The following is a 15,426-nucleotide window of genomic DNA, read 5'->3' on the forward strand; positions in this document are numbered from 1 at the left end:
ACACAACAACTGTGGAAGTTCAATTTTTTCAAGGAAGAATTTTATTTATTTTATTAAAGACATTACATTTGCGTGAAAAATTGATATAAAAAAATATTAGAGTCAAGAAAATATCTTAAGTAGTAAATTTAAAAATTAATTCAAGTAAAAGCCCAGAATAATATAATAAATTAACTAATTTTTTAAATTGTGATTGCTTTTTTCTTGATCTTTTTTAAAACTTTGTTATATTTGTGTATTCACATGAACTTGATTACTAACTTATTATAATTCTGATTACTAACCTATTAAGTAATTTATCGAAAAAAAAAATTTTAACTTAATTATAATTATTAATATTATGCATTTTTGAGAGAAACAACGTTCGCAAACATCAATGCGCGAGCTTAGCTTTCGCCCGATTGCTAAATCACGTAGTGATTAAATTGATAATCGTCAGCGAAGGTGAAAAGGAATGTCGAATAATCGATTCGCATCGCACGCTTACAAATTAGTGGCGGAAATAGGGTATCACGAACGATGTGTAATTTGATTCACTTCTCAAATTTCGCTTTCAGAGCCAGATACCTTTTTTGCATCAAAAATTCGCGAAGATATCAATACGTGTCGATGTATTCGATATATCTATCCGTGCAACGTCGCTTATTTCTTCAAATTACAAAAAGAATGCATAATGATGAATTTCTTATCAGGAATCCGACTACGATGACGTGGGACCACCAACTACTTATCTCGACATCGAAACCGATACTAATAAGGACTGTGAGGGGATTTATGATGATGTGATGCCTCTTAGCTTCCAGCAAAATAGTTTGAAAACCATCGACGAGAGCGATTATCTGATACCAGAAATTAACAACGAAACATCGTGCAAAGAACCATCCGTGGAATTGCGAACAACGTCCAAAAATCACGCGACGGAAACGTCGCGTTTTGATTCAACAGCGAATTCAAACGATGATCAGTATTTCTCAACGACAAACAATGAATATTCTAGCGTGGACTGCGAAAGTCATCTGAATGAGGAGGAACGGGACGAGTTAGATGTTTATGACGACGTCGGCCTGCCTGGCGAGGAACGTGTCAATAGCCTTTATGCCGGCTCCACACCCGGTTCTGTCTTAGGATTGATCTCGGTGAACGGCAAGGAATCCGAGTGGGAGGATCTGGAAGAAGCTTCATGTGCCTCACATTGCCCTTGTCAGAGCAATGATCCGCGGTAAGTAAGCGTGGGAATTAGAGAACAGTGGGAAAATTTCAGGATTTGCAAAAGTAGGAAACAAAAGCGAACAATAATTTATCTTTCATGAACAATAAAAGACGAGATATTTGATTGCGAAAGTCATGTCAAAGACATCGCAAAATTCATACACGAATACGCAAATGAGACTTTAAACCCTTAACTTAAGTGCCGTGAAAAAAATGTCACATTTAATTTTAACGTCGTGGATCCATTAGACCCTCATTTATTTATTTTTAATCAAACTAATGATAACAACTTATAATCAAATATTTAATAATTTTTATTATTAAATAAGTTGATATTATAAAGAATTATTTTCGCTTAAGATTTACATAAGTTTTTCATGCTCCTTTCTTAAAATAATAATAATATTGATGTGAATAATAAATTTTCTATTAAGTAAAATTTGAATGTGGATCCAATGACATATAGGGTCATGACATTAGTCGCGGATTAATATGTCTTGAAAAAACTGTCTGGCTTTCCCTGTATAATTTCCCTGTCTAAAATATATACTAAGCAGATATCATCGCGAAAGGAATTCGCTCGGCACGCGCGATAAGACTTCGAAGGTACACATTTTTTCCGCGACTTCGTTACAGCGATAACAGTGCGGAATTGAAAACAACATGGCTAATTGCCTTCACCTCAGTCAAAGGCGATTAATCATTATTAGATCCACAAGGTTAATATACATACGAGGCGAATCGTTCGTCGCAAGTGTTTCGAAAACACAATATAGAAAACATCATCACGATAGCACTATATATAACATCATAGCACTATATATAACAACACAATATGAAACGACATCATGTTAAATATCGTTATCACTGCATTCCGTCCGGGGATGAATAAGCTTTTTACCATGATTAATGCGACGTTATCGAATCTTAGATAATCATAACTCTGACAAAGACACAATGGATACGTTCCATTTGGTACAATGCTAGTAAGCATCATTTGTCTTTGTTTAACGTTTGATAAACCACAAGAATGATTCCATGAGCGTTGCGAGCGTCAAGTGGAACGCACCCAATAAGATTAAAAACTATTGAATGCCGTTATAAGAGCTAGATTCGATATGATTGTAATGAATATATGTAAACCTAATATTTCAGCGGAAAAGGAACTGAAGGACAAATCACATCGGGCAAAAAGAAGCTTGCTCAACGGTGGTCGCGGAATGTTAAGAAACAACGATCCAGGAGATCTCGCAGAAGCATCAAGACGACACGGATGACCCACGATACTACGCTTGATGGTGAGTACTGGAGAAGGACATTTTACTTATACTGTTGAGTAAACGGCGCGTGCCGTAAGTAATGCACGATGCACGTAATGCTAAGAATACACGGGTGTCTCTCCTTGAAGACATTCCGCAACAACTGCTGGCGTTCTGCAAATTGCACTGTGTGGATATACGTAAGTGCGTGACTCGCATAGACGTAAGATTTTTGCGTGAGAAGCTCTTTCAGAGAAGAACACTGCACTGCACTATGTGCTTATTTAAAATTACAGCGCACATACATAATAAGTTCAGGTCTGTTGCAAGGATCGAGTGACATTCGCGGGAAAATGAAAAGAATAATTTCGCTTTATCTTATTACATAAGCAGTACATGCATTTTGGCCCAACGACATCATGTTCTATTTACTCATCGAGATTTTAATTGATTTATGTATATAAATGATTTTGAGATTACTTATTTATTTGTAATTGTATAACACTTACCATACTCTAGTCTATCGGTAGTCTGATGGTAGGTGATAAAAGTATACCGCTAAGATAGAATGTTATATATATAGCTATCATTTCTCTCTCTCTCTCTCAATATTTATAAATGCATTACACAACGCATCATGGAACCACCCAGTGACTTTCCAATGAGTGACTACTTTCCTCGAATTGTGTTTCGACAATTCGTACTTTCGACATCGATGATGTAGTCTTCCGGAACGACACGTCGCACACATGATGGATCTTGCTCAAGCTTTTTGTCATTCACACGGTAACTTCTTGGCAAAAAAAAATACAATTAAAGTACTGCATTCGTAAACATTTATTTGCATGATATTGAACAAAAGATAAATCGTTATTATCTCCTTGTCGAGATAGACAACAAAGAGATAGACAAGAAATATAATGATGCTGACCAAGAAACTATTATCAAGAATTTATTATTAGAAATGAGTGAGAAATTGACAATTTTACTATTGACAAATTTAATACTATGATTAAAACTTGAAATCTTGTTATTGCATGTGTATGAAAGGTATACCAAATAAATTGATTCTATAAATTCGAAAATGAACTTTAATCCGAAATTTTCTCCGATATTTTATAGTTTACTACTTTCGCAGGATAATAATAAGTTAACATGGAAATCATCATCATCGATAGGAGATATTCTCATTTGTTAAATAATATAATAATCAAAATGTCTTGTTTTAAGATTCTATTATCGATTATATACGAGGTGCATTCGCAAATTGATGTTATAGATCGAACGTGAGACTTTTACTTTCTGGAAACGCGTGTTCCGACAAGTTTAATGCAAGTCCATAATTATATCTGAGAAAGTCCTAATGACGATACCGAATTTCTAATATCGCAAGACGTTGATCAGCGAGCGTTCGCCACATCTTCGGGATTCCCAAGCCAGGATTAGCACCGTTCAGAAATTAATATGCCAGAAACTTCACTCCAAACAAGTTTTGCGTCGAGAATTATATACTATATATATAGTAAGAATTAGTATTGTATATATCTTAACAGTGTCACGGCTGGACATGGTTCTGCGACTTTGTGCAACGAGACAACAAACGAGTAAGCAAGGCGTGGTAATCCGTAATCGTGCTTTGCCGCGATCGCGAACGTCGAAGGACGATGGGCGGTGTAATTGAATCGACGTGTAAAGATGGTGCCGCCAGTATTACCTTTAATGTAACTAAAAGACAAGACCGTGCAAGGTCGAAGTACCACGACAAAGCACCTACTCTCCATTAATTCCGAGTTCCGCTGCACATCGCTGCATGATCGGAATGCATACGCAGTTACGCGAAGAACGCGAACCATCGCAACCAAACGCGTTCGCATCGCGAGAATTTACTGACGATAATAATTTTCATATCGAGCTTCGAAGGAGGGAAATTTTAGCCAACAAACTTAACCATGGCAATTAAATGTGATTATTTTTTGGACGATAAAAAAGATACAATAAATAATCCATAGCAACAAAATCATTTTTTTTAATTGTTTCAATGCCTTAGCAAATGAAATTACTTCATTAGCTTTTTAAAATACTTTTTAAAATTTCTATTTTTTATATCTGCTTTCTATATAAAAATAATTACATTTGTAAATTTAAATGGTAGGAAATAAAAAATAAAAAAGACTAACAAGCATTAACTCTCTGCAATATTGTATTATATCTATTGTATTATATTTGTTTGTTTTAATTATCATTAATTAAGATATTTTCATAAAAAATAAAGTATTAAGAGAATTTGATTGATTCTATTTGACATAATTGAAAGAATTTAGAAGAGAGACTTTGGCTGTACTTGTGCTGTAAACTTTGGAGTTTAATAATTCAATTCTACAATATTAGTGCTTATCACAATTTCTTTATTTCTCATACTCTTCATTTAGTCATTTTTATTCAAGTATGAATAATTTTCAGAAAATCTCAAAGAATAATTTTTTCATTAGCTATTGAAAACAAATATTTAAAAAATAATGTTAATAACAATAATTTTTTAAAACTGATGTCATTACAATATCTACAAATTATCTTGGTTGTTATTATCGAAAACAAAAATGTACATATAATTCATACAGATAATTTCATAGCCCATAGAATATTTCAGGATAATTACTACATGTTAAGATGCAAAAAATAGCAGTACATAAATTTTCACCGCTCAAACCTTTTCTTAATTCATACCTCACGTTAATTACGCTAATTAATTTACGAACATCATTTTTATGTTAACGCGGTCAGTTATCTTATGAAAAGGCATTCTAATGGCGCAACATATTGTATAACTTATCAAATAAAATCAACTTAATGGAATTTAGCTCGGTACAGAATGACGAGCGGATTTACGAATAAAAACGCCGCGAAGACGCTAATTCAATTTCGCGAAGACGATGGTACAGCTCGCACGATACATTATATCGTGATATCAGTAAGGATGATCGCATAATCGCGTATTATAATGTTCAGGTAAAAGTTGCTTGTTCGTCATACGTATTTGTGCTACGACTGACGGACGTGATCACGTAACGTGCACATGCGTGCGTAATTATCTTTTTTTCTCTTCCTTGCACATACGACCACCGTATGGGCCGTTGTTAGTTCAATGATGAGAATGTAAGCTGTCTATCATAATGCGAAATGTGTTTTATTCGTAAAAGAACTAACGCTAATGCAAAGCGAGAAAACGGTAATTTTACACGCAAGAATTAGAGGATAGGTTAAACCGCTTGAGTAATATAAGCATGTGATACAAGCTATACAAGAAACCGGCTATTAATTTGAGATGGATAAAGTATGATGAAAACGAATGTCAAAAAATTAAATTAATAATATGTTTAATGAATATTGCTCCGACTGCGCGGCTTTCGTTGATTGAAGCAAGAAATTGAAAACGGTTTCAAGTGTCCCGTTTTATAAAAAAATGATTTCATTTTGCACGGTCATTGCCTCGAATATATATTAATGATCAGCTTGATTGTAAGCTTGTTACTCTCTGTTGATGCGCACGATAATAAAAATTTCTCATCTTGACTTCGTTGTCTATCATCGTACATTAACTGTACTTTAGAAAAAAAAAACGAATCATTTAATACATTTAAATATTTGCTTAATGATATATTTTGCGTGCACACCGTGCACACTGTAAAGCATTCATAGGTAGATAAAAATTTTACGAACACCCAGTGGACTTTCATAAAGATTTCTATGAAAAATAAGATTTCATTTTATTCTTCATGGCAATGCTTGATGAGGTTTCTCACGAAATCTAGTGTTTGACAGTATAAACTTATTTCGCCAAGAGCAGATATCAGTTTTTAAAGGGGTCTTCACACGATTAAATCGATTTAGTATAGATACTCCGTTAATATTACACATACTGATAAAATTATTGTTTATTTATAGTATTAGCCTTTTATTCAGATTATTATTAGAAATGAAATTGTCAATTACAGATTGCTTTGTCTATTGTCTATGGACTATAGATTCTTTGATTTTTATTCCAATGATTAATAGGATATAAAGACTTTATGTCTAAATATTTATCTAAAAATATGTAGAGAAGATATGTTCCATGAAAAGGATGCAGGAGAAGAGCAAACAGCTTTTAAAGGCTGCTTTGCTTGTGAAATGAGATAAAAAATCAGCTTTTTTTCGTTGCATTGAAATTAATATATCTTAATTGTTGCAAAATTGAAGCTCTCAGAAAAGTATATATCATATTCCTTTAAAAACAAAGGTTTAATAAAATTTTTTTTATTTATAAAAAATTCGATACAAAAATGATAATTAAATTACAAAGATAATAAATCTACTTTGCAAAATATACTTGACGCAAAATATATAAAAGAAATGTCTTTAAGTTATTTAAAAAATATTATATTCATATGTCACTCTCAGCTTCAAATTTCTATTTCTATTACTCATAAAATAGTATTAAAATAGTACAGTATAATAAGTTGCAGTATCTACCGATAATATTTGTATTCATAAGGGAAAATATTAATAATCTAAATAATATGTGTTTATTGTAAAAAATAATTTATCTTTTTATTCATCATCCAATTAACTTCACGTTCTTAGAATACGTTCCCTAAAATACCATTGAAAATGTTAACACAGATCTAATGCCCATTTCTATCAATGTAATTTAATTTTAATCTTGATTCAATTAACTCTTTATTTCTTTTAGTTCTAAAAATAAGAAAAAAATCATCAATATTTTAACGTAAGTCTTATGTCCATTTCTACCAAGTGTAGATTACAATGTAGATAACTGTAATTTCAGTTCAATTTATTCTTCATTTTTTTCTAATTCTCAAAACTGAAAAAAGATGAAGAGTTAGTTAAAGCAAAATTAAAATAAATTTACATTGATAGAAACGAGTATAATTGAACGCTTTAGGCCCGTTTCCACCAACGCAAATTAACTTCAATCTCGGTCTGACTTACTCTTTATTTTTTCTAAAGATTAGCAAAAGACGAAGAGTAAGTTGAATCGAGATTAAAGTTAATCTACATTGGCGGAAATGGGTATTAGTCTTTGAATAAGCTCATTGTGAGAGCTGCTTTAAAGAGATCGTGTGAAAGCTCCTTAAGAAACCAGCGCGAGGTGAAAGCGCCAATTGCGCGCTCTCATTGTCAGTCACGGCCGAGCCGCGAGCTGTACGGTCGCTTCTTTTGCGGTTCTCTCGCAACGCGAAAATCACCTGAATCAAGTTGACGCACAAGAAAGACCGAGTTTCCTCGAAGAAAAATCTCTTTTCCTGCGTCGCACAAAAACGTGTGCGAAGCGCGCGTGATCGATCGCAGACGCGTCTTGCTCGTCGAGTTACGCTCCGAGACAAGATGTGGAAATGAGAGAGACGCTGAAGATCCGACGACCCAACACGCAAGGTAAAGAGGAATGAGAGAGGCCCGTTAACGCTGCTTGCTCGCGCACGTTCGTGTCCTCGAACACGCCGGATTTCGTCAAATTTCGAACGGAGATCTCCAAATTGGAGAATAATCACTATGTTACTTCCAAAAGCTGTGGACTCCAGCTTTTTAGACAAATTTCTAGCTCTCCGGCTGATGAAAAAGATTTCATGATGTTTCTTTTAGAGAACTACAAAACAGTAACTATTTTAATAGACACTCGATTTCTGGCGAAATGATGGAATCTCCAGCAGGAGAAACGACAACTACAATGATGGACCACTCAAGGAATATACAAAAGTTAAACAAAAATTAAAATGACTTTATCTTAATTTTTGACGTCAATTTTAAATCAATCAAATTTTATAATAAAAATTATTATTTTGATTTTCATGTCACGTCAAAATGAAGTTATTTTTACTTTCTCTTATTGTGTTCCTTGAACAGTTGTCGCGGAACTTCCTTCACAAACGTCCTTGATTCGTCGATCGCGCCACCGATGAGAAATCGCCGGCATAATAAACATGTTTTCTAATTGCGTTCTATGTTCAATTTAAAACTTTTCTCACACATTTAATTAATTGCCACGTCTTTATTCCAATTCTAAATCGCGACGATTTTGTTATATTCTGCCAATGCGATGAAGTGTACATTTCATTGAGGATTTCATTCTTATATTCTTCTGTATCCAAATCTCTACACTAGAAAAAAGAGTCTGATTGCGTTAATTGGAATTCTGGTTGAAAATGAACAAATTAGAATTTTCTGATTGAATCTATTACATTTTGTTATATTCTAGTTGAAATAACCACATCGGAAAATTTATTTTGAATTTAAAACATTTCGTGTGTCCCAAACAATCCACTTAAATTTATGTGTTAATTTAACGCCAGATAAATATATTAGAAAGTAATACAAATATTATTTTAAAAAACAAAAAAGATAATACTGATACAGTTTGTAAGCAAATCATGAAAGTATATTTTTTCAGCAAAATTAACATTTATGATTAAATTAATACATATTTTATTCATTCATCTTGGAATTTACGTTTTAAAACACGTTATTTTTAATTTGTTATTTGCTAATTTACTTATAAATTGTGTTATTTGGGCTAAAAAACGTTGAATATCAATTTAATACAAATTTAAATAACATAATTATATTAAGTTAAATTAATACTCGAATGTTAAAAATTTAACATAAAACTTTAACAAGATATCGAGTGGATCTTTTTCAACAGAAATAGGAAATGTTTTTTACTATGCAAAATTCTGATATGATCAGAATCTTCTGGTTCATTTTCAAGAAATATTTTCAGTGTCTGTTAAAAATTTGAATGTAGATTTGATTAGATGGATTAACTCATCAAAATTCCTATCTCGTTTTAACATAAATTGTCATAGCTAGATGATACTCTCAAGTTACTCTTAAGGAAGCAGCGCGGAAAAGTAATCAAAGTTTCTACTTTCTTCTAAGAGATTGCAAAGAAGATCATAGTAAACTACACTCTCTTTTCCTCTCAGAAAAGCTCATTCGAATTCATGCTCGTCATCATTCGTAATGATTCGCAATGAATCTTAATTTATCCATGAAATCTTCGCGAGGACGTTTGCATAAATATTTCGATATATATTTTTCGATGACGTGCGTATTACATAAAACTGTCGATTGCCAGCTAACTCGGTAAAACGAAAGTTCGTCATCGTCGATGGACATGAAATTCCATTGTGGTGGGGAATCTGATCGCATATTTCGCCATATTTGACTCACCTCATGTCTGTTTGTCCTTATCGCGTTGACTCCCAGTATTATATCCTTTTGCATTCCCTCGTTCGTGTTCATGATCCAACGCGCGTGGGTGAGAGCGTGCCTCTGATTTCTTCGGTTTTGGCTTGGCGAGTCTGATCTTGAAACCGGATGATTTCAAGTGGCCGTCAGCCTAGGCGGCGGATCGGTACTTCTCATCGGCGGCGAGACGCAAAAGACCGCTGAGGAATGGAAATCGACGGGCCGAGGCGACGATCTGCCACGGAGAACTCAGGGCCTGGTGCAACTGCGCGTCATCAGTCTCGACGATGATGTGGACACCCAGGAGACGTCATGTTATGTGCATGAAGGTACCTATGCGTGGTATCTTAAAAAACGCTATCAAAAAGATGAAAAGTATCGTCGATCGCGGATTTTTTATCAATGTCTGATGTTACATTTAAGTCCGCAGAGAATGGATTGAAATGAATTGAAATGGATTCAGATTTTCAGAAATATTGATTCACGAATGTTAAAATGAATGCTTTTCAATCCTGAATGCATTTTTCATTTATAGGAATCGCATAGAGCATATCTCTATGTTTTCAATCTTTCAATCTAAAAATAATATTAGCTTTTTCTGTATATTGTGAATACTGTTCAATTCAAAATTTTGAATAAGAAATACAGTTTTTCAATTCAATTGCATCCAATTGAATCTAATTGAGTCCAATTAAATCCAATTAAATCCAAAAAAAAGTATTCGCTATTTAAAATACGCATTCGATTAGAAAAAAATTCAATCCATTTTAATCCATTCTCGTTTGCTGGGTCTTCTTTCTTTGATATATTTATTTATACCTCTATAATATAAATTAACTTTAATCTGGTTTATCTTGATCTTCATATTTTTCTAACTCTTAGAACTAGAAAAAGATGAATTAGTAATTGAACTAAGATTAAAATTAAATTATATCGGTAGAAATGGGCATTAGAACTAGAAAAAGATGAAGAGTTAGTTGAACTAAAATTAAAATTAAATTACTCAGTAGAAACGAGCATAAGACAAATATAAACTTAAGTATTGATTGTCAGAAAATATTTCAATGAACAACACTGTATTTCTATCTGTTCTAATAATATTTTTCAAATATATATCCTTGCAACAGCCTGAGAATATTTAACACATTTTGTGTTGCGATAATTTTAAATGATTTATCCTGCACTACGCTATATAGATCACTGATGACCTACGATATTTTTGTTTGTATTTATTATATTTATTTAAATAAATTAAAATTAAAGCTTTATGTATTAATTTTGCATAATCATAATTATAAATCAATTAAAAATTATACATATTATAATTATATTTCTTTTTACAGCCTGGATTTCACTACTATCTAAAACTTATTTTAATTTCATTGCAAACTCTTATAAACTATACATATATTAAATATATATGTATAGTTTATAATATAAAGATTAGGATACAATACTAATAATAATAATAATATTAATAATAGTTTAAAAATCCTTTCTACAATTATACAAAGCTTTCTCTTTAAAGTTAAAAAAGGAGCGAAGAATGGAATATTCTCATAATAGTTCGGTAACTTCCAGTTTTCCTGATCCTGACTTTTTCTTTATCAGACAACATTTCCGATGATAGTACATACGAGAGTCTGTATTCCTGCCAACCTGATGACTTCAGCAGCGATTCAGAGACGGAAACGGACATTACGCGACAGTCCCGCAATGATCGCGTGATCGATACTTATTTGGAATGTCCTACAAGACCAACTCCGCCGCCGCCAAGGGAGGCCAGTCTAACTCAGTCCTTGGGCAGGCGAATAAAGATGCTTCGCAGAACCTGGAGCATCACCAAAGGCAGTCTCGGTAGGATCAGGCGGCGGACATCCGTCGACGAGTCTGGCTTTGATGACAAGGAGCAATCCGTCAATGAGCCTCACGCCGACGTTGGAAAGTATTTCAATTTCCGGTTGAAGCACTTCAGCCGAAAGAGCATCGTTGGCCCGCCGACTTTCTATCTCGATGAGAACAACGGAAATGATGGCATCCGCGATAATAACAACGGCATCGTCAAGGAGGCGATTTATACCAATAGTCAATATATGGGAAGCAGCAGTGACGATTCTTCAAGAACTCCGACAAGCACCGATGTCGGTGAGTCTCAATAATTTCCAAATTATCTTTTTTTTTTCTCTTCTAATTTACAGTAAGGTGTACACGATAATACTGAGTTCTGAAATGGATGTGCTATTGATAAATAAATGTAAATTAAATTATTGTATGGATAATATCTTACAAGCAGAAGTATTATTACAAACAGTTGCCTAACAATAAGATTTCAAGAACGCAGAATGCGTCTATAGATAATTCGATATAAATTTATTTAAATAATAAATTAGACATTACAATGATCGCGAAAGAAAACGAGTTTTATTGACGCATTTATGAGAGTGACCTGATTTTACCAAGCACAGGCTAAATCAACGATTCTCATCAGCTAAATAACAAGTTTTTGCTCTATAGTTTTTGGTTTTCTCATATGCATAAGAATTCCTTATATCCATATGCATACTCCATATGCATAAGAACTCGCTGCACCGAAAAAGCACGTTTGTACATTTTTTAATGGTACTTCCTACAATTAACTTTCTATAATTAATTAACGTACTCGCCGAAAGATTTATGCGCGCTCATTTTTTGATTGTCGTTCTTCTATAAATTACGGAAATCAGCTGCATTGACAAAATATATTGTTTTAGATCATTACAGTGTGCTCGCTGATCAGGAGCCTCTCTATCAGTTTTATGCAGCCGCGGTGGCTCGTGTTGCTTTCGAATCAGATTCCGAAGGCTATGAAGAGGTAATGTTTCTTACATTAGTTAAAATTCATATATGAGGCATTCTTCCAAAGAAATTTCTTCAAATAGATATTTTTACTGATGATTTTTGTAAATAAAACATATATTCTTAATTATAACATGTAACGAGATTTTTTTATTAATTTTAAATTCTTAGATTTTTAGCACCTATTCTTTCTTGCCTAGATTTTTATTATTACTGTCTTCAATTAAGAAGAATTAATAAGAACTCTTTTCTTTATAATTATTTAAAAAATAAAAGTTTTTAATTTTTCTTTCTTATATTTTATTATATTTTTTTTTATTGTATGGTTTACTAAAAGAATTTTTAATTTTAAAATTTTTTAAAAACTGTTTAAAACTATATGATTTTGACAAATTATTTTTGTATTTTACGATTTATAAAATTTGAACAGCACGATGCTATTTTACACGACGTTGCTATATAATTTTTCATTTACAGGTAGAAGATATGATGAGGAAAACGAAACCAGCCACAGCGGATCTTACCAGAGCAGGGCAAAGAATGCTCTGGTGTCATACTCCACAAGTGGTATACAGTGGTCTCTTACGTAAGTTAAATAATATAATGTACATTTAATTAGAAAAATATTTTTCATATGTAGTAAAGTATAGAGAATAAGAAGATATCATAAAAAAATTAGCAAAAGAATTTCAATATTAGAGAAGTTAACACCAGAAGAGAAAAAGATTCAAGAAGCGAAATTTGAGATCTTAACTTCCGAAGCGTCGTACTTAAATTCTCTTCGAGTCCTAGAGAATGAGTTCCTCAATAATCATATACTAATAAATGAGATTCTAACGCCAATCGAAAGAAAGAAATTATTTGGTGGGGTGCCAAGCGTATTGTCGGCATCGCAAACGTTCCTAGCTGAATTAGAAGCTGTATGGAGAGAAGATCTAATGTTACCGGGTTTATCGGAAGTCTTGTTGAAACACGCCGAAAAGTGTCAAGCCACATACGTAGCGTATTGCTCGAATCAAGTCAGCATTGACACAACCCTGAAAGAACTCAAGTAAGACGCCATAAAATCGTATTTTTTGTATTTTGATAAAAGATTTAGATAAAATATATTTTTGTTCGACATAGTAATAGTTATTGTATTTGTTCTATTGCAGAGCTCGGAGAGGTGTAAAATTCTTGGAGACTGTTAAACGCATAGAAATGCAACCGGCATGCCAAAATCTATCTCTACATTCCTTCTTAATGCTACCAATGCAACGCGTTACAAGGTATAATATGATATGAATATCAAATAATCCTCTTTAAGACGCCTTGTGTTCCAATTTTGGAACATGTTGTCTGGAATTACTATCTTGACATATTAAAGTTTATTTAGTATTGTATGTTAATTTTGCATTTCACGTAATTATTATTAATTGAGTTGTAGAATTAAAGATATTATTTAGTCGATAATTTTGCGTAGATTACCCTTATTAGCTGACGCCATTCTTTCCAAATTATCAATGGGAAATTCAGACAGAATATCTTGGGAAAAGGTCTTATCAACCTTGAGTAACGTCGTTGCTGAATGCAACGAAGGGGCGCGAGCTGCTGCACAGGAAGCCGAAATGGAAGCTTTGGCAAGGTATTGTATGCTATATTATTACTTAATATTATGTATTCATTCTTTTATATGTTTATGTATTGTGAAATAAAAGTTACGTGTCTTTAATCATAGGAAACTGGAGTATACCTCGAAAATTAAACCAATCATGCTGAGAGGCAAGCAGTTAGTTCGAAGTGGATCGGTCGTGCAATTGTCGACGAAAACAGACACTGAATATAAGCTCACATTCGGAAAGAAATTTACCAAGACACCACTCTATCTTTTGTTACTCACTGATTATCTTCTAGTCACGAAATTGAAATCTAAGTAAGATTTATTTAACATAATTGCATTTATTTGTTTCGTTGCATTATAATCCTGGTTTCTACCAAAATTGGTTTTATTATAATTTTTATGGGAAAGAGAGAGAGTTGTAAGCCTTTGCTTTTTATTTTGGAAAATTGAGTTGATTTAATTTAATTTATTTATTGTTATTGTTAGAAGATTTGTATCCTTTAAGAGATAATAAATAAATAAACAGTTCAGTACATAGCAACGAGATATTATTAAAAACAGCAAGACCATCTTAAAATTATGGAGATGTCTTATGGAATTATCAGAAAGACATTTGTATGTCTTTGAAATATCTTACGTTTAGATTTTTATGAAATCTTTGAATATTATTTTAAAAATTGTCTTTCAGACATCTTATTTTTATATAGAAAAAACTCGAATAAATGGATCTTTAGGAATGCAACTTCATCATAAAAAATTTACAATATCTTTTCTATAGATTTCCTTTTTCAAATAAATTCTTTTATTAATAAGAAGTTTAAAATAAAATACTTTGCAGTGCTCATGATGAATGCTACACCGTCATAGACGCGTGCAAACGAAATCTTCTGGCTTTAGAATCGGCTTCCGAAGAATCGCCATTCGCCGGACGGAATGCTATGATACTGACTTTTCTGGAGAATCATTGCGGTCGTCATATAGAATATATCTTAACGTGTGAAAATAACACAGAACGAGAACGTTGGCTGGAGGCTGTCTCACCACCCAAACGTGGTTTAGTTGGGGAAACGTTATATGAATCTTGGGACTGCCCGCAAGTTATGGCCAAATATCCATATTTGCCAAATCAACCTGATGAGCTGTCGTTACAATCAGGTAATATATTGTATTTACGCCATAATCTTTTTTAATGAATATTTCGTTACGTATAACTTCGTATAATGTATGACTATACGAAGTTATTACGTATTTCGAAATATCAAAAACATTTAAATATTT

General features: G+C 32.9%; 2 protein-coding genes across 2 annotated transcripts in view; one reads left to right on the plus strand and one right to left on the minus strand.

Moving 5' to 3' along the window:
- Positions 1-9,787, minus strand: part of LOC105627228 (acyl-CoA-binding protein homolog) — a 24,622-nt gene extending 14,835 nt beyond the window's left edge. The window contains exon 1 of the mRNA XM_012208516.1: positions 9,696-9,787. Within this exon, the coding sequence (XP_012063906.1) occupies positions 9,696-9,767 (72 nt within the window). The 5' untranslated portion in view covers positions 9,768-9,787. The remainder of the gene's footprint in view (positions 1-9,695) is intronic.
- The window catches only part of LOC105627227, a 20,220-nt gene that overhangs the window by 4,617 nt on the left and 177 nt on the right, over positions 1-15,426 (plus strand). Inside the window, exons 4-14 of the mRNA XM_012208515.1 lie at positions 693-1,219; positions 2,365-2,507; positions 11,325-11,858; positions 12,464-12,564; positions 13,026-13,134; positions 13,248-13,599; positions 13,703-13,816; positions 14,011-14,172; positions 14,266-14,460; positions 14,987-15,327; positions 15,419-15,426. The exon at positions 15,419-15,426 is cut by the window's right edge and continues 177 nt beyond it. Coding sequence (XP_012063905.1) covers positions 693-1,219; positions 2,365-2,507; positions 11,325-11,858; positions 12,464-12,564; positions 13,026-13,134; positions 13,248-13,599; positions 13,703-13,816; positions 14,011-14,172; positions 14,266-14,460; positions 14,987-15,327; positions 15,419-15,426 — 2,586 coding nt within the window. The remainder of the gene's footprint in view (positions 1-692; positions 1,220-2,364; positions 2,508-11,324; positions 11,859-12,463; positions 12,565-13,025; positions 13,135-13,247; positions 13,600-13,702; positions 13,817-14,010; positions 14,173-14,265; positions 14,461-14,986; positions 15,328-15,418) is intronic.

This window comes from Atta cephalotes, assembly GCF_000143395.1.
Source record: "Atta cephalotes unplaced genomic scaffold scaffold00008, whole genome shotgun sequence".
Classification (NCBI taxonomy): Eukaryota; Metazoa; Arthropoda; class Insecta; order Hymenoptera; family Formicidae; genus Atta; species Atta cephalotes.